General features: G+C 41.8%; 1 protein-coding gene across 1 annotated transcript in view; it reads left to right on the top strand.

The window, feature by feature from the left end:
- The window catches only part of LOC149435838 (interferon-induced very large GTPase 1-like), a 52,122-nt gene extending 30,279 nt beyond the window's left edge, over positions 1-21,843 (top strand). The window contains exons 4-7 of the mRNA XM_089662370.1: positions 3,748-3,858; positions 9,602-9,706; positions 15,620-16,588; positions 18,209-21,843. Coding sequence (XP_089518496.1) covers positions 3,748-3,858; positions 9,602-9,706; positions 15,620-16,588; positions 18,209-21,843 — 4,820 coding nt within the window. The remainder of the gene's footprint in view (positions 1-3,747; positions 3,859-9,601; positions 9,707-15,619; positions 16,589-18,208) is intronic.
- The last annotated feature ends 4,609 nt before the right edge of the window (positions 21,844-26,452 follow it).

Genomic DNA, 26,452 nt, shown 5'->3' with positions numbered 1-26,452 from the left:
TGGCTCCGCCCACACTGCCAAAAGCACCAAAACCTGGTTCAGTGACCGTGGGATTACTGTGCTTGATTGGCCAGCAAACTTGCCTGAGCTGAACCCCATAGAGAATCTATGGGGCATTGCCAAGAGAAAGATGAGAGACATGAGACCGAACAATGCAGAAGAGCTGAAGGCCGCTATTGAAGCATCCTGGTCTTCCATAACACCTCAGCAGTGCCACAGGCTGGTAGCTTCCATGCCACGCCGCATTGAGGCAGTAATTGCTGCAAAAGGGGCCCAAACCAAGTCCTGAGTACATATGCAGCTTCTACTTTTCAGAGGTCCGATATTGTTCTATGTACAATCCGTGTTTTATTGATTGCATGGAATATTCTCATTTTCTGAGATTGTGGATTTGGGGTTTTCATGAGCTGTAAACCATAATCATCACAATGATGACAAATCACGGCTTGAACTATCTTGCTTTGCATGGAATGAGTCTATCTCATATATTAGTTTCACCTTTTAAGTTGCTGCACTGAAATAAATGAACTTTTGCACCATATTCAAATTTTTCGAGTTTCACCTGTATATTGCCAAAACGGACTGTGAAGAGGGAGACCATTGTCTTTCAAGGGAGTAAATAAAAAGGCTGGAACTCCGCTTTAAGTGTTGAGTCTACAGTAGGCTGCCCTGAAGTAGGAAAAGCATTGAGCTGATCATCATAAGAATTGCTTTCCATCACATTATCACTTTCATGTCATGGATCACTCATGTGCCCGTCTGTAGCCGTAGTTATCCTTCTCTGCTTGACAGCTTGTATAACTTTACCCCCCCCCATGTGCACAGCTCTTCATATTCCCCCCGGCGCCGAATCCGGCGCCATCTTTCTTTGTCGTTGTCCCCACTGGGCTATTAAACTCGCCCAGTTTGCAGGGACTGTCTCTGCTCTTCCTCTTCCCCATGTTGTCCACCGCTTCTCCTACTCTTCTGGATCCGATCTAAGTCCTCAGGGCTGCTGTGAGTTGCTGTGTGCCGCTATAAGGAACCCTCTGTCCCAGAGCTCAGCTGGTGTGCGGCCATGCTCCTCTGTTGCCGGCCATGCACCCCCCCCCCCCCATTCTGTTTTAGTCTTTGCAAAATTTGAATTTCGGAAGGTAGCTCTATTCTATTCTAATCAATTTTTTTATATTCTACTCTCTTATTTTCTATTCTCTTCTATTCTTTTTTTTCTATTTTTTATTTTCCAGTATATTTACTTATTTTCTATTCTATTCTTTTCAATAATGTTTTATTATATTCTTTTCTATTCTATTCCTTTCTATTTTTTCTATTCTATTCTTTTCTATTCCCTTATTTTTTATCCTTTTTGGTTCTGTTTTACTCTGTTTTACTCTGTTCTTTTCTATTCTATTCTATTACTTTATTTTCTATACCATTTTTATGCAATTCTTTTCTCTTATACTCTAACTATTCTTTTCTAGTCTATTCTGTTTTATTCTATTCTTTTCAAAATTGAATTTTGGAAGACGGCTATATTCTTTCTATTTTATTCCATTCTACTCAAATTATTCAATTTTTGCTTCTTTTATTTTCTATTATATTTCTTTATTTTCTATTCTTTTATATTCTATTCTGTTTTATTTTGTTCTATTCAAAATCTGAATTTTGGAAGACTGCTATATTCTAACACTAATACACACAATTTTTGAAGGAAACAGCAATATTGCAATTTGTTTTCGAATTTGATTTCATTTTTTAATTTGATTTCATTTTCAAAATCAATTTGAATTTGATTCGAATTTCAGACAAAATTTTGTTTCGTTATTTCGGATTACTATTGTAATTCAGAAATTTGGATACATCCAAGTCTACGTATACTGAAAAATGTGTCCTGAATTTTGATTCCGAATGAAACAAACCGCATGTGTCTAATGGCAAGCATGTCAACCGGATATCGTATGTACTCTCCAGCGCCTCAGGAAATGCACAGACAAAAGGGAAGCCAAGGGTACCAGGACAGCGACAACCAAAGGAAATGCTTCAGGGGTGCAGCCCTCCTCAGATGGGGAGATCAGCCACTAGATAGAGAATAGACAGGTGGCGCACACACCTAGTGCATTATCCAAGGTTTATTGAAAGGTAAAAACATACTCACAGACGAAGCATGTATCTAAAAAGCATTTGCATAATGACGATGGCCACAACAGCAAGCAAGGTGTTCCAACTGTCAGTGTAGTCAAATGGCTGACGCGTTTCGGGGACAAGACCCTTTCCTCAGAGCTAATGACCAGCCTCTGGTGCCGATGTGGATGGATGTGGATGGATGTGGATGGATGCATCACCAGCAAGGCTCCCATCATCCATCCACATCCATACTCATCTGCACCAGAGGCTGGTCATTAGCTCTGAGGAAAGGGTCTTGTCCCCGAAACGCGTCAGCCGTTTGACCGCACTGACAGTTGGAACACCTTGCTTGCTGTTGTGGCCATCGTCATTATGCAAATGCTTTTTAGATACATGCTTCATCTGTGAGTATGTTTTTACCTTTCAATAAACCTTGGATAATGCCCTAGGTGTGTGCGCCACCTGTCTATTCTCTAATGGCAAGCATGCCCTGCCTGCAATTGAAGCAGCACGTACATGAAAACAACTTTGGTCTGTGGACAGGGGTGTATTTACCACAAGGCAAACACGGCACTTGCCTAGGGCGGCATTTTTCAGGGGGCAGCACCACCCCTCAGAAGAAGAGATGGAAGAAGGGACTTGCGCGATGGAACCAGGTGGGATCTGAGATAGGCTGTAGAGCCTGACTCTTGTTCCTGGGGATGTCCGGAGCCAAGCAGAAGAGAGTTTTTCTTTCTATCTATATATGGGGGTGCAAGGGTGTTGTTGGTCAATTTCTGGCTCTCTCCGCAGGAGGGGGAAGGGGGTCGGGGTGGTGTTGGTTGGTGTCTGTAGGGCAGACAATTTTTCTGTTGCCTAGGGCAGCACAAAACCTAAATACATCACTGTCTGTGGATACAGAGACTACTTGAACTCTCATAAATGTACGGGAACTTCTGCTTCTCCCTGTAGGCCTGATGCTTATCATATGGTACTTATTCCATAGCTGTATTTGCAGCAATTGGAAGAGCTGTATATCGGGGAGTAGGGCTTGGGTGCGCAAAAACACGTTTAACAATGTCAACGCCTTCAAGTTGGCATTGATCTACCAAAGCATTTTTATATTTTCATAACTCCTCCCAATTGCCAGCCCTCTTGAGAGGAGTACTGAGGCAGGGAGATAGTACCCTGCCAGTCCTTCCCATAAGCCATGATCTGCCTGCATTGCACAGAGAAGCATAGAGACCCAGTGATTTTGTTACAGGGTCTAAAGTATAGAAAAACAAAAAGATTTGAATTATACAATTTCAATAGCATATTAAGGGGGAGGGGCAGGAGGCACCAGGGAAGGTAAATATATGCAGATTCAAACTTCTATTCTTTTATATTCTATTCTGTTTTATTTTATTCTATTCAAAATCTGAATTTTGGAAGACTGCTATATTCTAACACTAATACACACAGTTTTTGAAGGAGACAGCAATATTGCAATTTGTTTTCGAATTTGATTTCATTTTCTAAAGTTACAATTGTGGCATATAAATGGGGAATGGCTCCATCACTTGAATCGTTTTTTCATGCATGGGTTTGCTTCATGACGAAGTCACGTGAAATAGATATTATTCTGAGTCTGCAATAAGAAAATGTTGTTTCTTTTCTTTTCAGATGTAGAATTGTATCTTTACCCAACACAGGACAGGAATAATGGTCAAAATAAATCCAAAGATCAGTATCAGCTCGTCACATCACAGGAGGAAATCATCGAATCTGCAAGAGGTACCATCTGCAGATTCCTCTCTTATTTCTTTGCTTAACCCCTTCCCCTCCAGGAGATTGCCCCCCCCCCCCCCCCCCTCCTGGCCAGGCCATTTTTGGAGTTACGGCACTGCGTTACTTTAACTGACAATTGCGCGGTCATGCAATGCTGAACCCAAATGAAATGTAAGTCCTTTTTTCCCACAAATAGAGCTTTCTTTCGGTGGTATTTGATCACCTGTGCGTTTTTTATTTTTTGTGCCATAAAAAAAAACGACAATTTTGAGAAAAAAGGACTTTTTGCTAAAAAACATGTCCAGTAAAAAAAATGTATCTAATTTTATCATAAATTTGGGCCAAAATGTATCTTGCTCCATGTGTTTGCTAAAAAAAATTCCCAATACGTGTAAATTAATTGGTTTACGTGACAGTTATAGTGTCTACAAATGGCGGTATAGATACTGGGATTTTTTTTTTCATACTAGTAATGGCGGCGATCAGCAATTTATAGCGGGACTGCGACGGGAATTCTGACACTGGGAGGGGAACTGACTTGGTGTCACTGACATCCCCAGTGACACCGATACAGTGATCGATGCTAATACAAAAACACTGACACTGTACTAATGACACTAGGGCAGGAAGGGGTTAACATGAAGGGAGATCAAAGGGTTAACTGTGTGCTGTCTCACTGTGTGCTGTGTGTGTTTCACTGTAAGCATGCTGATATGCAGAGCCATACAAATCAGTGTGCTGGAGCTGACAGGGGAGAGATCTGTATTGTTTACATTACAGGTCTCTCCCCTGTCAGCGATCGCCGGGTGCCAACAGGTGAGGCTGCCAATGGAGGAGCAGGTAGGGCTGTGCGCGGCTCACACGCGCCCCCTACCTGGAAATGCAAAATCACATATATATATATATATATATACAGTTGTGCTCAAAAGTTTGCACACCCTGGCAGAAATTGTGAAATTTTGTCATAAATATTGTAAATATGACTGATCATGCAAAGCAATGCTCTTTTATTGAAGGATGATGATCATAGGAAGCCATTTATTATCACATCGTTGTTTGGCTCCTTTTTCAATCATAATGATAACAGAAAACACCCAAATGGCCCGGATCTGAAGTCTCCGCCCCCTGGAATGTTGGGCCTTGGTACACACACACAAGGTGACACACACACGGGGTAAAATGCCAATTAGAGGTTAATGCCCCCCATCTGTGACTTTTTAAATTGTCATTAGTGTCAATGTATAAATAGTCAATGAGTTTGTTAGCTGTTACGTGGAAGCACTGACTAGGCTAGATCCTGAGCCATGGGGATCAGAAAAGAACTGTCAAAAGTCCTGCATAACAAGGTAATGGAACTTTATAAAGATGGAAAAGGACAAAAAAAGATGTCCAAAGCCTTGAATATGCCAATCATCACTTCCACTAAGAGGTAGAAAATTAAGGGACCTCTTGATACCAAGCTGCCTTATACTGCTGATGGGAAAAGGTATTTAGCATTTTATATTTACTAAAATAATTGCATTTCCATGTTCTGTGTACTGTGTGAGACCGGATACAGTGAGTGCAGGGTCCGGGGAGAGCGGATATAGTGAATGTGGGGTCCGGGGAGACCAGATATAGTGAATGCGGGGTCCGGGGAGAGCGGATATAGTGAATGCAGGGTCTGGGGAGAGCGGATATAGTGAATGCAGGGTCTGGGGAGAGCGGATATAGTGAATGCAGGGTCCGGGGACAGCGGATATAGTGAATGCGGGGTCCGGGGAGAGCGGATATAGTGAATTCAGGGTCCAGGGAGAGCGGATATAGTGAATGCGGGGTCCGGGAAGAGCGGATATAGTGAATGCAGGGTCCGGGGAGAGCAGATATAGTGAATGCAGGGTCCGGGGAGACCAGATATAGTGAATGTAGGGTCCGGGGAGACCAGATATAGTGAATGTAGGGTCCGGGGAGAGCGGATATAGTGAATGTGGGGTCCGGGGAGAGAGGATATAGTGAATGCAGGGTCCGGGGAGACCAGATATAGTGAATGTAGGGTCCGGGGAGAGCGGATATAGTGAATGCAGGGTCCGGGGAGAGCGGATATAGTGAATGCGGGGTCCAAGGAGAGCGGATATAGTGAATGTAGGGTCCGGGGAGAGCAGGTGAAGTGACTGCGGAGTCCGGGGAGAGTGGATATAGTGAATACGGGGTTCAGGGAGAGGGGATATAATGAATGCGGGTTCCGGGGAGAGCGGATATAGTGAATGCGGGGTCCGGGGAGAGCGGATATAGTGAATGCGGGGTCCGGGGAGAGCGGATATAGTGAATGCAGGGTCCGAGGAGAGCGGATATAGTGAATGCAGGGTCCGGGGAGAACGGATATAGTGAATGCAGGGTCCGGGGAGAGCAGATATAGTGAATGCAGGGTCCAGGGAAAGCGGATATAGTGAATGCAGGGTCTGGGGAGAGCGGATATAGTGAATGGAGGGTCCAGGGAAAGCGGATATAGTGAATGCAGGGTCTGGGGAGAGCGGATATAGTGAATGCAGGGTCCGGGGAGAGCGGATATAGTGAATGCAGGGTCCAGGGAGAGCGGATATAGTGAATGCAGGGTCTGGGGAGAGCGGATATAGTGAATGGAGGGTCCAGGGAAAGTGGATATAGTGAATGTGGGGTCCAGGGTGACTGGATATAGGGAATGCAGGGTCCGGGGAGAGCGGATATAGTGAATGCAGGGTCCGGGGAGAGCGGATATAGTGAATGCAGGGTCCAGGGAGAGCGGATATAGTGAATGCAGGGCCCGGGGAGAGCGGATATAGTGAATGCGGGGTCCGGGGAGAGCAGATATAGTGAATGCGGGGTCCGGGAGAACGGATATAGTGAATGCGGGGTCCGGGGAGAGTGGATATAGTGAATGCAGGGTCCGGGGAGACCAGATATAGTGAATGCAGGGTCCGGGGAGACCGGATAAAGTGAATGCAGGGTCCGGAGAGAGCGGATATAGTGAATGCAGGGTCCGGAGAGAGCGGATATAGTGAATGCAGGGGCCGGGGAGAGTGGATATAGTGAATTTGGGGTCCGGGGAGAGCGGATATAGTGAATTTGGGGTCCAGGGAGAGCGGATATAGTGAATTTGGGGTCCGGGGAGAGCGGATATAGGAATGCTGAGGGGTGAGGGTGAAGTGATGACTATACAGCTGTTGAGGATGGCACTCCAGCAGACCATTGCAAGCAGCATTGTGCAGGCAACAGATTTAGAGTCTGCCACCATATAATACCTTCAAGCTTGCCACTTTTGCTAACTTTTGCCCCCACAAATCCTTCAGCCTATCATTTTCCAAGACCGGTGTCGAAGACAGATCATTGTCAAATAATATGTTATGCCAAATGTATTTGCAGTGTATGTCCTCATTCATTCACCTGGTACATAGCAATGTGTCCCTCGTGGGAGGGCCATATTTACCTGCGTAGGTGTTGAGCACGCCCCTGCGTAGGCAGTCCCATTCATGTTCATTGGGACCCAGCGGCTGCATGGACACAGACACTAATCTCAGTGTGACATCATGCGGGCGCTCAGCCCCAAATGCACACTGCCTGTGTCCGTGCAGCTGCTGGGTCCCAATGAACATGAATGGGACTGCCTGCGCAGGGGCGTGCTCAACACCTACGCAGGTAAATATGGCCCTCCCACGAGGGACACATTGATGAGTACTGAGTGATCAAGGCCTAATCGGTTTTTATTACTATAGTCTCTGCAAGGACTGTTGGGTTTATATAGACTGTGCAAACTAAAAGGTTGCAGCCAAACAGATCCACAAATCCTTTTATTAATAAACAATAACATCCTCACTGTGTTCCTGTTTATATGGTAAATCTTTTATGGACAGATTTTTAAAATGAAAGCGCATGATTGGTTAACGGCATGCCCCTTGTAGAAACACACCCATTTTAAATGAATGCCCCGCCCCTAATTAAACATACATTCTCCACCTACAATAGCTTATTGGGCAGACAGCAAATAAAGGTGTCCCTAATAATTTTCTTTTCTGAAATGTTGGCAACTATGCAAATACAATCAAGTTGCAGTGGTATTACAAACCTGATAAAAAATACTTCTATTTGCATGCATTTGTTGCTTTGCACACCAATCTCAACGGTTTTTACATTTCCGAGGCTGCTTGCATGAATTATATAGAATTTTTACTTTTTTTTTTGGGGGGGGGGGATTAGGGTGTTATATGTATGTAAATCGTTGTGTAAATTGGTGGCGCTATATAAGTACCTGAAAAAAATAAACTGCAAGCACTGATGTGAACTATGATATTGATAACCATATCACCGACTTTCTGTGCATTTTGGAGGCAGAAAAAAAGCAACTGAAATGCATGGAGTGTGACGCGGGCTGCGCAGCCTGCACTAGTGTGAACCAGGCCTAAATCTTTTCCTGCTGCTGAAATTTAGGCAAGATGCCAAGGTATTTCACACACACATTTCAGCTCATAGGATTAACCACTTGACCTCTGGAAGATTTTACCCCCTTCATGACTGGGACATTTTTTGCTACTCAGTCATGCAGCACTGTACCTGAATGAAATTTATATCATTTTTTGTTTCATAGAAATAGAGCTTTATATATACTGGAATTTACGCAGCTATGATGCTATACTTATAATGGTGGTGAACAGCGACTTATAGTGGGAGTCTGACAGTGTGGCGGGCAATCTGGCACTATCTGACGCTGGCTGAGAGGTACACTAATTGACACTGACATCAGTAGTGACACTAATACAGTGATCAGTGCTAATACTGTACACTGCGCTAATGACACTGGCTGCGAAGGGGTTAACATCTGGGGCAATCAAGGGGTTAATTGTGTGCCTAGCAATGTGTAATCTGTGTAATATGTGCTGCTTTTACTTTACTATCTGCTTTGCAGGGAAAAAACAGCCAGATTGCTGTTCCCAGTAAACAGAGTTCTGTGTTTTGTAAACCCAAAATTCTGTGTGTGATTGGACACAGCCGATCAGCTGATTTCAGTCAATCTCATTGGCTGAAATCAGTTGCCAAGCTGTCACTGTGTCCAATCACAGCACAGGTCAGCATATACATGCCCCAAACCTGGAACAAGGCTGGTACCCATAAACGTGCCTGCACCTGCCGCCATTTGCAGTCTATTTGCTGTGAGCGGTTGGCAGGTAGTTAATGGCGCTCATGCAAATTTGGCCAATTACTTGCTCTGTCTAAATTCAGACCCTTGTCCTCACAAATTGCAATGCAATAGTGGCAAAAGGAACCACGTGTGTTTGGGTGCCAATAAATTTCAATGGCACCTAAATGGGATTCGGTTCTGTCATGAATTTCGTGCGATAAACCGCACTGCAATCGAGGCAAACACGCAACGCTTGTCACCCAAAAGAAGCTCCTTCTCCTCTTTGGGTGACAAGATTCGCGCAATTTTGGTTTGCTGCAATTGCAATTTATCATATGACAATCATGGCAGAACCGCATCCCATTTAGGTGTCATTGAAAATGAATGGCACCCGAAGACACGTGCCACTATTGTATTTCGGATGACGGGCAGAATTGCAGTGATTCCGCCTGAGGCCCAATGTAAATAAAGAGCAGAGCAGAGATCGTATTTTAACTCTGCAATGTTTTTTATGGCAGAATGTTCATGGGACACGAGGTTCTCATTTTTACCTAAATTCACTTTACACGTTAGTGATATATTTAACAGAAACATAACAGTTTATTACATTTTTTTTGACAGATAATTTTTCCAAAACTGACGGTGAGAAGGATAATCAGACTGAATCTGAGGAAGACATTGGAAGGCCTAAACAAAAACTTGACAAACAAATAGATCCCAAAGAAGGTAAAATAAAAGTAAATGTGCAGATATACAGATGTTCTAACTGCTTCCCGACCGCCCTATAGCAGAAATACTGCGGCAGGAGTGCAGATATATATATATATATATATATATATATATATATATATATATTGTATACAGTGTGGAACAGAAGTATTTGAACACCCTGCGATTTTGCAAGTTCTCCCACTTAGAAATCATGGAGGGGTCTGACATTCACATTATAGGTGCATTCCCACTCTGAAAGACAGAATTTAAAAAAAAAAATTCAGGAAATCACATTGAATGATTTTTAAAGAATTTATTTGTCTTGTACTGCTGAACAGAAGTATTTGAACACCTAAGAAACAGTAATAATTCTGGCTCTCAAAGACCTGTTACTGCGCCTTTAAAAAGTCCACCTCTACTCCACTCATTAATCTAACTTAATAGCACCTGTCTGAGCTCTTTAAAAACACCTGTCCACCCCACAGTCAGTCAGACGCCAACCACTACCATGAGCAAGACCAAAGAGCTGTCAAAAGACACCAGAGATGCCATCTTACGTGATTTTGTATTTCCGGATAGGGGGCGAGCTACACATGCACCCTACTTGTGCTGCCATTTGTGGCCAAGGCTGTCAATCACCGGGCGCCGGCCAGTAATTACTCGCTGGCGCCTGGTGATTTCTGAGGATCTCCCGTGGGGAGGAGGACTGTTTTGTTTACTAGCAGTCCTCCTCCCTGTCAGATCAGGCACACTGCACAGCACAGCCATCCAGAGCAGTGTGATTACAGTGAAGCACACACACCCTGCCCCCTAGTAAAACACTCCCAGCACATAGTTAACCATTTGATCCCCCTCACATTAACCCCTTCCTGCCCAGTGCCATTAGTACAGTGTCAGTGCTTTTTTTTTTAGCACTGATCACTGTATTGGTGTTACTGGGGATGTCAGTGACACCAAGACAGTTCCCCCCCCCCCCCCAGTGTCAGAATGTCTGCTGTAGTCCTACAGTCCTGTTATAAGTCACTGATTGCCGCCATTACTAGTAAAAATGAAAAAAAAAAATCCCATTATCTATACCGCCATTTGAAGACGCTATAACTTTCACGTAACCCAAATCATTTACATGTATTGGGATTTTTTTTAGCAAAGACACATTTTGGCGAACATTTATGACAAAATTAGATTTTTAAAATTTTTTGCTGGACATGTTTAATAGCAAAAAGTCAAAAAATATTGTATTTTTCTCAAAATTGTCGGTCTTTTTTTTTATAATGCAATAAATAAAAAATGCACAGACGATCAAATACCACCGAAAGAAAGCTCAATTCATGGGAAAGAAAGAACATAAATTTCATTTGGGTGCAGCATTGCATGACCGTGCAATTGTCAGTTAAAGTAAAGCAGCGCTTAACGCAAGATTGGCCAGGTCAGGAAGGGGGGGAATCCTCTGGAGGGCGAGGGGTTAAAGCAGTTAGGCTTACGCTTATTTTTAAAGGTAATTAATTATGAACATTTCTAAAGAGAGTCAGTTTTTCCTTTTTTTAAGTACAGGAAGGGGGCACCATTGTAACAGTAGATGATGAATACAAAAGAAAACATATATCACTTGTGAATTGTACAGATGTTAAGGCACAGCTTAAAGTAGAGCTACAAGTGAAACTTTTTTAAAATATATTTTGGATAGAGCAAGAAAGAGTTATAACCCCTTACAGTGTTTTTGGCCATTTTGTGCTCCATTGGGGAGATTTCCCTTCATTTCCTGTCCCATAGCCAAAAGAGGAAGTGAGAGGAAATCTTTACAAATCAAGGAAATCACTTGGGATCCCCCAGGTCACCAGAACCAGTGTCCCAATTGGAAGATTTCCTCTTTACTTTTCTGGGCACAACCCATAATTCGGGATTTTCTTTTACTTTCACTTTCAAAATGGTACACAGGACAAATAGGGCAGATGTATCTCCCGTATAGGAGCAGATATAGCAATAAAAACCTGACAGGTATTAGAATGTATCTCCACATATCCCCCCTTATGTATTATACATGGAGATCATATCCCCCCTTATGTATTATACATGGAGATCATATCCCCCCTTATGTATTATACATGGAGATCATATCCCCCCTTATGTATTATACATGGAGATCATATCCCCCCTTATGTATTATACATGGAGATCATATCCCCCCCTTATGTATTATACATGGAGATCATATCCCCCCCTTATGTATTATACATGGAGATCATATCCCCCTTATGTATTATACATGGTGATCATATCCCCCCTTATGTATTATACATGGAGATCATATCCCCCCTTAGGTATTATACATGGAGATCATATCCCCCCTTATGTATTATTCATGGAGATCATATCCCCTCTTATGTATTATACATGGAGATCATATCCCCCCTTATGTATTATACATGGTGATCATATCCCCCCTTATGTATTATACATGGAGATCATTCCACCCCCTTATGTATTATACATGGAGATCATATCCCCCTTATGCATTATACATGGAGATCATATCCCCCCTTATGTATTATACATGGAGATCATATCCCCCCTTATGTATTATACATGGTGATCATATCCCCCCTTATGTATTATACATGGAGATCATTCCACCCCCTTATGTATTATACATGGAGATCATATCCCCCTTATGCATTATACATGGAGATCATATCCCCCCTTATGTATTATACATGGATATCATATCCCCCCTTATGTATTATACATGGATATCATATCCCCCCTTATGTATTATACATGGAGATCATATCCCCCCTTATGTATTATACATGGAGATCATATCCCCCCTCATGTATTATACATGGAGATCATATCCCCCCTTATGTATTATACATGGATATCATATCCCCCTTATGTATTATACATGGAGATCATATCCACCCCTCTGTCCAAGTATACCACTTTCACCTCCACCCCTCTGTCCAAGTATACCACATCCACAGACACCCCTCTGACCATGAATCCATGGTGTCTGTTGCTTAAAATATATTTTTAGGGATCCTAAGGACCCTATGATTAAGTCACAGTGGGTAGGGCAAAATGTATCAGGGTATGTGGTTTGGTGGAGACATGTAGGCTGAGGCCACTCTTTATCGTTTATTCACAGGGGCTGGTTGGGAGTAGTTGTGATGCTTTATTCTTCCATTATTTAATGGTGTTAGATTGAAATTTATGTCAGTGTAAAGTCAACTCTCTGTGGATTAACATGAATTCTGTCAAAATTGAAGTATAAACTAAAATCAGATTTGTGGTGACATTTAGAAGAATAAAAACATCATTACTGCTTTGATTAAAGTTTATGGAGATTACTAACCAAAGCAATTACAAATGGACAGCCCTTTTCAAAGAAGCATGAGACAGAGTTGAAGAACGAACAGACAGACCATTGACATCAGTGTGTGAGAAAAAAAATGATGCTGTTTGAGATTTAATCCAGGATGACCTATGATTATTGGCAACTAAACAAGAGTACAGGCAGATGCAGAAGCTAGCACCTTAAACATCTCAGTAGGTTTTGTTCACTCACTTTTATCTGAGAAATTAAAGCTAAGCAAATGGTTTGCAAAGTGTTGTGCCCAGCACAGCAACAAACAAGAGCAGAGCTTTAAATTGAGATTTTGAACAAATGGAATCAAAATCCAAAGGACTTTCTGAAGTGAATTGTAAATGGAGAAGAAATTTGGCTTTATCATTATGATCCTGAAGACAAAGCCCATTTCAAGCAATGTCTACCTACAGTAAGTGGCAAATGGTCCAGTGAAAGCAAAAGCAAACCTGTGAGGAGGAAAGATTATGATGACTATTTTCTGGGATGCTGAGGGAATTCTGTTAGTTTGACATTTTGGAAGGGAAAAGACAGTGACATCTGCTTATTATGTAAGTGTAAAATTAGCTAAACAGCTAGCCAAAAAAGCTCTGTGGATTGCTTCATAGGAGAGTCATCTTCCGCCACAACAATGCCCCTGCCCGTTCCTCTTATCAGTCAAAGGAAACATTGTGAGAATTTGTATAGGAAACCTTTTACCTTTTCTTATTTCCTCACTTGAAAATTTTTTTGAAAGGTACCCATGCTGATATCATCAATGATATACAAAATGCTGCTTTGACATGGTTACATTCTTAGGATCTTCAATTTCTGTCATTTTTAGTCACAGGCCAGGGGAAAGATCTGTTGACAAGAATCCTACCTAATGCTCTTAAAGGATATGTGTCATCACAGAAATGTGTAGAAAATCATTGCTGGTCTTATAAATATTCTAGCTTCCATGATTTCTATGGACCAGAGTAATAATCCAGAACAATTATGCAATGAAATTACCGTATTTTTCGCTCCATAAGACGCACCTGACCATAAGACGCACCTAGGTTTTAGAGGCGAAAAACAAGAAAAAAAATATTCTGAACCAATGGACTGCAGACATAGTACAGGAGATGACCAGAGACTGCGGACACAGTGCAGGAGATGACCAGAGACTGCGGACATAGTACAGGAGATGACCAGAGACTGCGGACACAGTGCAGGGAATGACCAGAGACTGCAGACAGTGCAGGGAATGACCAGAGACTGCAGACAGTGCAGGGGATGACCAGAGACTGCAGACAGTGCAGGGGATGACCAGAGACTGCAGACAGTGCAGGGAATGACCAGAAACTGCAGACAGTGCAGGGGATGACCAGAAACTGCAGACAGTGCAGGGAATGACCAGAGACTGCAGACAGTGCAGGGGATGACCAGAGACTGCAGACAGCGCAGGGAATGACCAGAGACTGCAGACAGCGCAGGGAATGACCAGAGACTGCAGACAGTGCAGGGAATGACCAGAGACTGCAGACAGTGCAGGGAATGACCAGAGACTGCAGACAGTGCAGGGGATGACCAGAGACTGCAGACAGTGAAGGGGATGACCAGAGACTGCAGACAGTGCAGGGAATGACCAGAGACTGCAGACAGTGCAGGGAATGACCAGAGACTGCTGACCTTTGGGGAGGGAGGGGGAGCGGGTACCTGAATTTGACAGGTACCCGCTCCAACTTCTGCGGAGCTGTCCTTCCCTCTTCTTCCCGGGCCGGCTTCTGTGACAGCCGGGTGATCACTGCGCATGCGCGAGAAGCGCTGCGCTTTGTGAATGGCCCGGCGCCTTCTGGGACCTGTCATGTGTCCCAGAAGACACCGGATCATTCACAAAGCGCAGCACATGCGCAGTGGGCACCCAGCTGTCACAGAAGCCAGCGCGGGAAGACTGTGCAGCGCTGGAGCGAGGAACAGGTAAGGCCCTGCAGGAGAGAACAGCTGAGCGGCCGGCCCGGTATTCTGACATGGTGGCGGCAGAAATACCGGACCGGCCGCTTTATATTCACTCCATAAGACGCACTGACATTTTCCCCCCTTTTTTGGGGGGAAAAAAGTGCGTCTTATGGAGCGAAAAATACGGTAAACTAAATTCACAAAATGCATGATGTGCAAACTTGTTTAAGGTAAGTGACTCAGAAGGCATCAAAGCCACTGGATTCCCACAAAAGCCAAGCTGCTATCATATTCATATAAGTGGTAGCAATGCCGCGTTCCATTCATTTTCATACCAATTGTTCTTCAGGATTTCTTATATAAAATTCATGAGCACACACTTGTGAAACTGGAGACTGAGAAATAAAATGGATCATTTTACAGACTGTTATGTGCATGTAAACATTCCAGGGTTTGAAATTTAGGTAAGAAAGCAAAAAGCTTAGTACCAACAAATACAAAATTGTATCTTTAGAAATGTTATTACCTAAGTTGTATAAGATTATTTTAAAATATTTCTCCAACAGAAATGTTCTTCTATCATTTGACCATTTGAAACAAGTGCCTGATGTGTTTTTTTTTCTTCTCTTGATTCAATTCTACAGATCCTTTATTCCTTGTGAGGAAAATTAGAAGAACTGTTTGTTCCAATGATGCTGGAAAGGAGCAACAATTATTTTTTCTGAGTAAATTGATGGCCTTGGAACAAACTGCCAGGAACTGTGATATTCATGAGATGACTCAGAAGTCAGAAGACATGGATTTTGACAATGACACAGTCAAGTCATCTGATGCTGCTAATCCTTTAGATGCTATTTGTGAGATGATGCACAGCTCATGCAAAAACTACATTTATCAGCAGGAAATTGTAACAAAAATGTCCATGTGTCAATTTGCCATCCCCTTGCTGCTCCCCCCATCTGCTGACAAATCACATTGCACCTTCATGTTGTGGGCAATGAGAGACATTATAAAGCGGTGGAGACCTCATTCATTAGCAAACGTAAAAGGGTTCAGAGAAGACAATTTGGTAAACATTTGTATGCCTTTTTACTCTTTTGTCAGACTGGGATTGTGCAGTTTATCAAAATCTAAACTCCTCAATTATGTTCTTAGTTCTGCCCTGCAGACTCATAATTTTTTTGTACATCAGGATATGGATGGCGGGAACATTATGAAGAGAAGTTCAGATGGACTGGTGGAGATAAGCTGGTATTTTCCTTCTGGTGAAAAAGGTATAGACATTTTTAGTGAACCCATAGCTGTCACCAATCTTCGGGGGAACCTGGAATCTCACAACCAACAGTTCCAATTCCTATTATCCATATCAGCAGCCATGTTCATATTTGTTGAGAGCATAAATGAAGAACAATACAAAATTCTCTCTGGTTTATCAGAAAAAAAAGACATATATTACTTTTTAATTGTCAGTGGAGACAATATAAAACCAGGAGAAGATACAGCAACATACCTGAACAAAGTCTCAGAAAAGCTAAAACTGAAAAAAATGAATGTAATAATTAAAAACAGAAATGTGAATGACTCACAAATTGCATCTACAGTTGCAAGAAAAAGTATGTGAACCCCTTGGGATTACGTGGAGTTTTGCATGAATTGGGCATAAAATGTGCTCTGAACGTCATCTAAGTCACAACAATAGAAGAACACAGTCTGCTGAACATAATACTACACAAACATTAGATGTTGCCATGGTTTAATTGCACATAACATGTAAACATTCACAGTGCAGGGAGGAAAAAGTATGTGAACCTTTGGACTTAATAACTGGTTGGCCCTCCTTTGGCAGCAATAACCTCAATCAAACGTTTCCTGTAGTTGCAGATCAGACCTGCACAACGATCTGGAGTCATTTTGGACCACTCCTCTTCACAAAACTGTTTCAGTGTAGCAATATTCTTGGGATGTCTGGTTTGAATCGCTCTCTTAAGGTTATGCCACAGCATTTCAATGGGGTTGAGGTCAGGACTCTGACTGGGCCACTCCAGAAGGTGTATTCTGTGATGTTGCAGCCATTGTTTTGTTGAATTACTTGTATGCTTTGGGTCATTGTCCTGTTGCATCACCCATCCTCTGCGGAGCTTCAGTTGGCGGACAGATGGTCGTACGTTTTCCTGCAAAATGTCTTGATAAACTCTGGAATTCATTTTCCCATCAATGACAACAATCCGTCCAGGCCCTGAGGCAGCAAAGCAGCCCCAAACCATGATGCTCCCTCCGCCATGTTTCACAGTGGGGATGAGGTTTTGATGTTGGTGTGCTGTGCCTTTTTTTCTCCACACATAGTGTTGTGTGTTCTTCCCAAACAACTCAATCTTGGTTTCATCCGTCCACAGTACATTTTGCCAGTAGTGCTGTGGAACATCCAGGTGCTCTTTTGCAAACTTCATACGTGCTGCAATATTCTTTTTGGACAGCAATGGCTTCCTCCGTGGTGTCCTCCCATGTACTCCATTCTTGTTTAATGTTTTCCTTATTGTAGATGTGTCAACAAAAATGTTAGCATGTGCCAGAGATTTCTGTAGGTCTTTAGCTGACACTCTGGGATTCTTCTTTACCTCATGCAGCATTCTGTGCTGTGCTCTTGCAGTCATTTTTACAGGACGACCACGCCTAGGGAGAGTAGCATCAGTGCTAAACTTTCTCCATTTGTAGACAGTCTGTCTTACCGTGGACACATGAACATCAAGGCTTTTGGAGATACTTTTGTAACCCTTTCCAGCTTCATGCAAATCAACAATTCTTGATCGTAGGTCTTCTGAGAGCCCTTTTCTGCGAGGCATGGTTCACATCAGACAGTGCTTCTTGAAACCAGTAAACCCAAAACAGGTGCGTGTTTTTTAAGGGCAGGACAGCTGTCAGCAACACATCCAATATCATCACACTGATTGGAGTCAAGGTTGGCTCACTCCTGGCTCCAATTAGCTCTGGGAGAAGTCATTAAGCTAGGGCCTCACATACTTTTTCCTCCCTGCACTGTGAATGTTTACATGTTATGTGCAATTAAACCATGGCAACATCTAATGTTTGTGTAGTATTATGTTCAGCAGACTGTGTTCTTCTATTGTTGTGACTTAGATGACGTTCAGAGCACATTTTATGCCCAATTCATGCAAAACTTCACATAATCCCAAGGGGTTCACATACTTTTTCTTGCAACTGTAAATTGCAGACAGCAATAAAAACTGTAATTACAAATGGTACAAAAAAGTTAAGTTTGCAGAAAATTGCAGGCATGGAGGTTTGGAACAAGTTAAAAATTGCAGTAGATGAAGACTTTCACATCTGTGAATCTGCAAAAAGAAGAACCAAGGAAATTACAGATCAAATACAAAACATAACACAATTTAAAAATGTATCAATGAAACTAATAGGAGACCTCTGGAGACAACTGACCAAAGTTGAGAAGGAACTGTGCAGAATGAGAGAACTTGGCGATAGAGATCCAGAGGAATATAAATCACAGCTCCGAGGAAAAATACATCATCTTCGGACAGAGCAAAGATACCAAACTATGGCTGACAGTATTCAAAAGTTTATAGGAACATTGTCAGTGAGCTCTTCCCAGGAGAAGCAGCTTTTCATAAAATGGTTAAAAAATTTTCTTGATGAAGCTGGAAGAAATAATCTTTCAATGTTACAGGCAGAGTACAGGGAAAAATACAAGGACCCGTCTGTCAATGCAAGTGAGCTAAAGAACATAGACCAAAGGATAGCTGACAGTAGTTTAGGCATTGAGCATTTCCTGCGTGAGCTGGGGCAGTTTTATGAAGCAGCAAAGTACATGGAAGAAAAAGGTCAAGATACAGATGAAATACATAGTAAACTTCCCAAAATAGCTTCAGATATTCTACTTGACGGGTTCCCATTAGAGCTGATAGATGGAGATACTTCCAACATTCCCCTGCAGTGGATTACTGATGTCCTAAAAGAAACGGACATTAAAACAGGAGGAAAATGCACGATAAGAGTAATATCGGTTCTGGGAGTTCAGAGTACAGGGAAATCCACCCTTCTGAACACCATGTTTGGTTTGCAGCTGCCTGTGGCCAGTGGAAGATGTACAAGAGGAGCCTTCATGACTCTTCTAACTGTAGAAGAGAACTTTCAGGAGGACCTAGGTTGTCAGTTACTTCTGCTGATTGACACTGAGGGGTTGAAATCTATGGAACTGGCTTCCCTTGATGGCAGCTATGAACATGATAATGAGATTGCAACAGTGGTGGTGGGGTTGAGTGATATTACCATAGTCAATATGGCCATGGAAAATACAGAAGAGATTAAGGACATATTGCAAATTGTGGTCCATGCTTTTCTTCGAATGAAAGAAGTAGGGAAGAAACTGAGCTGCCAGTTTGTACACCAGAATGTGAGTGATACATCCACTCATGTGAAAAACCAAAGAGCAAGACAGAAATTTCTAGAACAACTGAATGAGCTAACAACAATTGCAGCAAAAGCAGAGAAAAGAAGTGGTATAGCCAGCTTTTCTGACATTATTTATTGTGATCTTGAAAAACACTCTTGGTACATACCTGGTCTGTGGCATGGTCTACCTCCTATGGCTTCAATAAACATAGGTTATAGTGAAAGTATACAAGAATTTAAAAAATCCATAATTGACACTCTGCAGTCTATGCCCGGAAAACCACAAACAATCACAGAGTTCACAGAATTGCTAAAAAGCTTGTGGAATGCCGTGAAACATGAAAAGTTTATCTTTAGCTTCAGAAATCGGTTTATGACAGAAGCCTACAAACAGCTCTGCATGGAATACTCAGACTGGGAATGGAGATTCCAGAAAAATGCTCATCAATGGATGATAAAAACTGAGACTTTTATTTATAACTTACCATCTGACAAACTAAGCGGAGAGACCTGGAACAAAATAATAGATGAAATGAATCAACTGTTGGATAAGGAAGAGAAAATCATGTTACAATCACTTGCAAATTACTTTGAACAGGGCTATGGCAATGCTCATCTCTTAGACATGTTCAGAGAAGACTTTTTCAGGAGTGTCAACTACCTAAGGAAAGAGCTGGAAAATACTCTGGTTGTCGAATGTAAGAAAACAATACACACCCAGAGAGAGAAATGTGAAATCCAAGTTATGCAAGAGCAATATATCAACATAATTGAGGCAAAAGTGGCAGAAATAATGACAGCAAAAGGAAGGAACAGATATGTTATGAGCCTTGAACAACTAAAGAGAGAATTTGAGATGATGTGGGAAAATACTTTATGTACATTGCAGCTAAGTAAAATAGAGAGACAAAATATTGAACAAATCATCATTCAGCAGCTGAAACAAGATATGAAGCATGATGAACAGGCCCTCAAAAAATTTTACAATATCACAAGTCTTGCTGCATATAAAAAGAGTTTTGAGATTAATGATACACACCATTACGGCACATCTAGAAAAGAGCTGACCTTCATACAAAATCTGGTCTCTTCTTTACTCCAAGATTGCAATCATTATGTTTCTAAGTGTGCTAATACAAGTGAAAACTTTAATGAAATATTGTCCCAAGAATTACTAAAAATAATTAATAGAACATTGAACAGCCAAAATGTTAAGCATGTCAGTATTACCAAAGAATTCAAATTGGATCTAAAGCTTCACATTTTAGGAAGTGCTGCTCCCAAATTTCAGAAGATGCACAATGACTTTGTCCAAAGAAATGACCCCAGAAGCTGTTTAGAGATACTAAAACCAAAATACTTTTCAACTTTCCAAAGTATGTTTGAGAAAAGGAATGAATGTCAACAACGAGCTGAACAATTTTGTGAACTGTGTTTGAGGCCGGCAATCACTGATCACATCAACAGACATCTTGGAGAGGAAATAGTGGAGAAGATTTTGCAGAAAGGAGGACCATGGGAATTCAAAAGTCATACTGTATATCAAAATGTGTTGCTGGAAGAGTTACTGAAAAAGAAATCATGTGATGAATATTCACAGTACATCAATGATTATGAACATTTTGTTGAAAAATGGATTTCCCAGTACGTTCTTGAACACTGTAATGACCAACAACGTCTTCAGACATTGAAAATACGTGTTTTACAATCACTGACTAAGAAAATAATGCAAGCTCTAAAGAATTTAAGTACTGCTCAATTCAGTAGTATGTCAGCATTTTTAGCCAAATTCTGTAATATTTTGAAAGAAGACTTGGTTATTTCTCAGAATAATTTGAAAGTTGTGGCATTCCAAAGTAATGTTGATATAGGGAAGTTTATTAATGACATTGAAGAATATTTTCCAGACTTACTAAAAGAACTGCAAATGGAAATAAGCTCATTAAGTGTCAGTTCTGTACTTCCACAGCTGACCTTGAAGCCTGAGGAGGAACTGGTCAAGAAGGTGATTGGGTGTGGCAAGCAGTGTCCATTCTGTAAAGCCCCCTGTGAAGCTGGAGGAGCTGACCATAAGAAGCATTTTTCATCAATACATCGACCAAGAGGATTAGCAGAACACAAAGATGAGCAGACAGGGGCTCTGGACCATTCAATATGTTCTACAAATGTCATCTCCAATAGGAGTTTCAGCAGTGCTGACACCAAATGGAAGCCCCATCCTTACAAGGATTACCAGATGATTTACCCTGATTGGGCTATTTACCCAGACGCCACTACTGATAGGTCAGATTACTGGAAGTTTGTTTTTGTAAAGTTCAATGAAACTCTTGCAGAAATGTACAGAGCCAAACCAGCTAACCCCCCCAAAGACTGGCACATGATAACTGAGGATCAAGCGCTAAAAAGCCTCAAGGCAGCATTGAATACTCATGATAAAAAATAGTTAAAGTGATTGTAAATGATCACCTTGTAAAACAACGAAATCAGTTAAAAATCAAAATAAAAGGCAAAACATTTCTGTATAGATATAAAAAAATGTATAAATACCCTTTTTCCCTTTTTTATAAGTGGTCACCTTCTCATTCCCTCTTTTCTCAGGTGAATAAGAGATGGGGGGGACAACTGCACACTGATCCCAGTGAATAGTTGTGTAGGTGTGTGTGTGTGTGTGTGGGGGGGGGGGGGGTGACAGGACATGTATGATCATTGGAGTAGAGCAGGCAGTCCCCAGCACAGCTAGAGAACTGACCACACTGTGCTCTCCTGCTTAGTGTAGTCAGTTTATGTTAGTAAAGCAGAAGGACTGACAGGAACACCAGGGATTTTACACAAAGGAAGCAATACAAAAAGAACAGTATACTTGGTACAACAGGCATGTATCAAGAATATGAAGCGTTGGGTTTATATACTCTTTACAATTACACCCCAAAACAGATTTTGCTATGATACCCGATTAATACTGCTTCAATGGAAAAAAATACATTTTATTATTATTATTATTCAGGATTTATATAGCGCCAACAGTTTGCTCAGCGCTGTACAAAATGAAGGCAGACATGACAGTTACAATACAATTTGATACAAGAGGAAACAGAGGACCCTGCTCATTAGAGCTTTTAATGATGTATAAATGTATACTGAGCTACTTTAATTGTGTGAAATTTCACAGTATTTGTTTTATTATGCTTTAGATTCATCCTGTAGTATTTTACAGATGTGTTCTCTTTCTTAATCAGAATTATTACTTAATTATTCAGTGTGCATTGGTGTATCTATTGTACAATACAACACTATCTCCAAAAACACTATATGACCATGTGTGTGAACCACCCTCCAAACCTCCAAATGACTGAATTCAGGCATTTTCAGTGAACGGTAGTGCTAAAGGGTAATTCTACTTTCATTGCAAAAATATAGCAAAAAAAATAATATAGCATATACAATTGATACACAAGCCATATAATTTAATGTCATTAAAAATGATCTTTCCTGGGTGAATGCACGATGGGGAATGATGGCGGACGCACTTTGAGCCTGTTCCGAGACACCCCTCTCTCCTCTGGCTCCCCCACAGCGGTCAGCAGCTTCTCCCAGCAAGAGAGCATCAGATACAAGCCCAACTACATCCGCAAGTCCCGATGGGCAAGATTGACAGGCAGAAATTCCTTCCATCGCCCACTAAGCAGCCACAACCTACCCACATGAAGAGGTATGTGTCGCGGGCCGCATCCCCAGCCTCAAGTGATTCTGCAGCCCTGATGCTGGAACCGTATGCTCGGCCAGGTCGTGCAGCGGAGGTAATGCACCAATCTGCTCCCTCTCCTCTTTCACCTGTTCCATATCTCACAGCAGATGTTCTGGATGATAAGTTACACAATCTTTTACAGAAACTGACACATACTATTTCGTCAGCAGTGGGGAAAATAGCTCAGAGGGGAGATAGCACTGGTGGAAGAGCGCACAGATCTTTTAGAAACCAAATTTGATGATCTCGTACAGTATGTACATGTGCTAGAAGAAGATAATCACATTTTAAAACAACAGATGTTCCAGTTACAATCCCTACAGGAAGACTTGGAGAATAGGGAGCGGAGACAGAACCTCCGAATACGTGGGGTCCCAGAATCTATAGGAGATGCCAACCTACAGGATTATCTGTGAGGTCTGTTTACTGCATTGGCCCCGGTGGTACTGGATTTAGATTGGTGAATGGACAGGGCTCATTGTTCTCTCACTCCAAAACCGCCACTGGGCGCGAGAACTAGAGACATTATCGTCCGGTTCCACTATTACGACAGTACGGAGTCTTTGCTGAATTCCACACGTAACACTGCTTCCGTTGATTTCAGAGGGGAAAAAATCCAAATCTATAGTGATTTATCCCCCATCACATTGTCTAAGAGGCGTAAACTTTGTCCACTTTCTCTCCACCTACAGAAGCACCACACTATCTACAGATGGGGCTTTCTATTCAGATTGACAGTAACCAAAGATGGTGTTCAACACACAATCAGAGACCTTCAAGAAGGAGAGGCCTTCCTACATAATTTAGGCTTGCCTCCTCTCCCAGATGAAGCTCTAGCATTACCTCTGCCTAAGGCAAGATCAACTACTACCCCTAACAAGTTGAGGACACCAGCAAGATCCAAGAACAAGACCCAACTGCCTATCCCTCAAAGATCTCATGCACCTCGGTTGTCTTCTGCCACCTGAAGATGTTATGCAACATATCTGAAACCACCTAAGACTTAACGTCTATTGACAAGTCTTGCCTGACAATTTGGTTATTCCTTTATGAATAAACTCCATAACCCATCAAGATTCTCTTACAGATAATATCCTGTCAAGTGCTGTTTATTTCAGAGGAGAGAAGTGAAGTCACTGCATAATCTTCACCCGTCCAATGTCATCCCCATCCATCTACAGCTGTGGGTGTGGATACCTGGGTGGCCTCGGCTAATCTGGCCTTCTCCATGTTTTGGCCTTATACTGTATTTACAAGTCTTCTTTTGATTTGTTTGTTTTATGGCTGTTCATTATGCTAAGGCTCACTGGCTGCGTCTTCCTTAGCCAATGTTTTTTTGTTGTATTCTGTTGAAACAGCATGGTTTATTTGTCATAATATCCTGCATACATTTGCTTAATACTCAGACCACACCAACATGTCTTTACAATTATACTCTTGCAATGTTAAAGGCTTAAATTCAATGAGGAAGAGGTCGATAGTTCTTAGGGAATTCCGCCAGTCCAAAGCTGATGTTACTCTTATCCAAGAAACACATTTCAAAAAAGGTAGCTCATTTAACTTTGCCCTCAAATACTTTCCTATAGCATACTCCGCCTTAGACAATAGAGGTAAAGCAGGTGTTGCTATTCTCATTAAAAAAGGCTACCCAATTCAGGTAGTTTCTTCGGTGTTAGATCCCCAAGGTAGATATATTTTATTCCAATGCCAATATGGTGATACCTTCCTTACAATCCTTAATGTGTATGCTCCAAACGATAATCAATCAGTATTCTTTACGGAAACCATTTCTCCACTTTTGAGTTCAACACACCATTTCACGATCATTGGTGGGGACTTAAATTTATCTATGTCAGCTAAGCACGATAGGAGATACCTCCAGGGCCAACTGCCTTCAAAACATGTTTTGAAACAGTCTGCATCCTTCCATCAGTGGATAAGGGGACATGGTTTGTTTGATATCTAGAGAATACAACATCCGAGTACCAGACAGTTCTCGGTTTTCTCTCTGGTACATCATAGCTACACCAGACTAGACTATTTTTTACTCTCATCTCTCCTACTTAAACAGACGGTCAGTTCCGATATTGTCCCAAGCTCCTGGTCAGATCACTCTTTTTTGGTTTTAGATCTGTTTCTGGATCAACCATACTCATGCACTTGCCACTGGCGCTTGAACGACACACTTTTACGAAATGCGGAGATCAACACCTCCATTTCAAAGACACTGTGTGAATTTTTAAAAAATAATACAGGTTCTGTGTCAGCCTCTTCAACATTGTGGAAAGCCCACAAAGAGTTTATTAGAGGTTAGTTATAATAGAAAGCTTGCGTCTTAAGAAATCTAGGCTCCACCAAAAAACTGATCTTATGAACCAATTAGCCCACGCGGAAAAAAAGCTTATAGATGCACCTTCTGTATCTAAGCTTTGATTAGTGATACAACTCAAGGATCAACTTAAAACTCTTGAGGCCAGCTCTGTCGCACAGCAACTGCTTTGGATGAAACAGAAATGTTATCACTACGCTAATAAACTTCATAGGATGTTAGTTAATACATTGAAGGCCCACTCAACACCTTCCGCCCCTGAATTTCTGTTTAAGGTAGATGGTGTCCCTACTTTCTGCCTACAGCAAATAGCTCAAGTGTTTGGAGATTTTTAGCGTAAACTTTATAACTGTTTAGCACCAGACGTACATCCCCTTTTCATAAGGATTCCTTTGACGCCTTTTTTTCCACCCTTCAGCTCCCCAAATTAAAAAGGGAGGATAAACTAGTTCTAAATGCACCTATCACTATGGAGGAATTATGTGCAACTGTTAAGGAGTTACCAACACACAAAGCACCGGGACCAGACAGATTCTCCTACACATATTATAAACATTTTATTGAAGATGTTGGTCCTACCTTATTGGAATTTTATTCCTCTCCCAGATGAAGCTCTAGCATTACCTCTGCCTAAGCCAAGATCAACTACTACCCCTAACAAGTTGTGGACACCAGCAAGATCCAAGGACAAGACCCATCTGCCTATCCATCAAAGATCTCATGCACCTCGGTTGTCTTCTGCCACCTGAAGATGTTATGCAACATATCTCAAACCACCTAAGACTTAACGTCTATTGACAAGTCTTGCCTGACAATTTGGTTATTCCTTTATGGATAAACCCCATAACCCATCAAGATTCTCTTACAGATAATATCCTGTCAAGTGCTGTTTATTTCAGAGGATATCCCAGTTACAATATTAATTTTACTAATAGTAAATATCAGATGTCACTTACAGGTTAGTAAACTCCTGTTATA

This window comes from Staurois parvus, unplaced genomic scaffold (genome assembly GCF_062004578.1).
Source record: "Staurois parvus isolate SC_StPar_1 unplaced genomic scaffold, SC_StPar_1.0 ptg001462l, whole genome shotgun sequence".
NCBI classification, from domain to species: domain Eukaryota; kingdom Metazoa; phylum Chordata; class Amphibia; order Anura; family Ranidae; genus Staurois; species Staurois parvus.
Note: the sequence above shows the minus strand (reverse complement) of the source record. Positions and strands in the feature narration are given on the sequence as shown.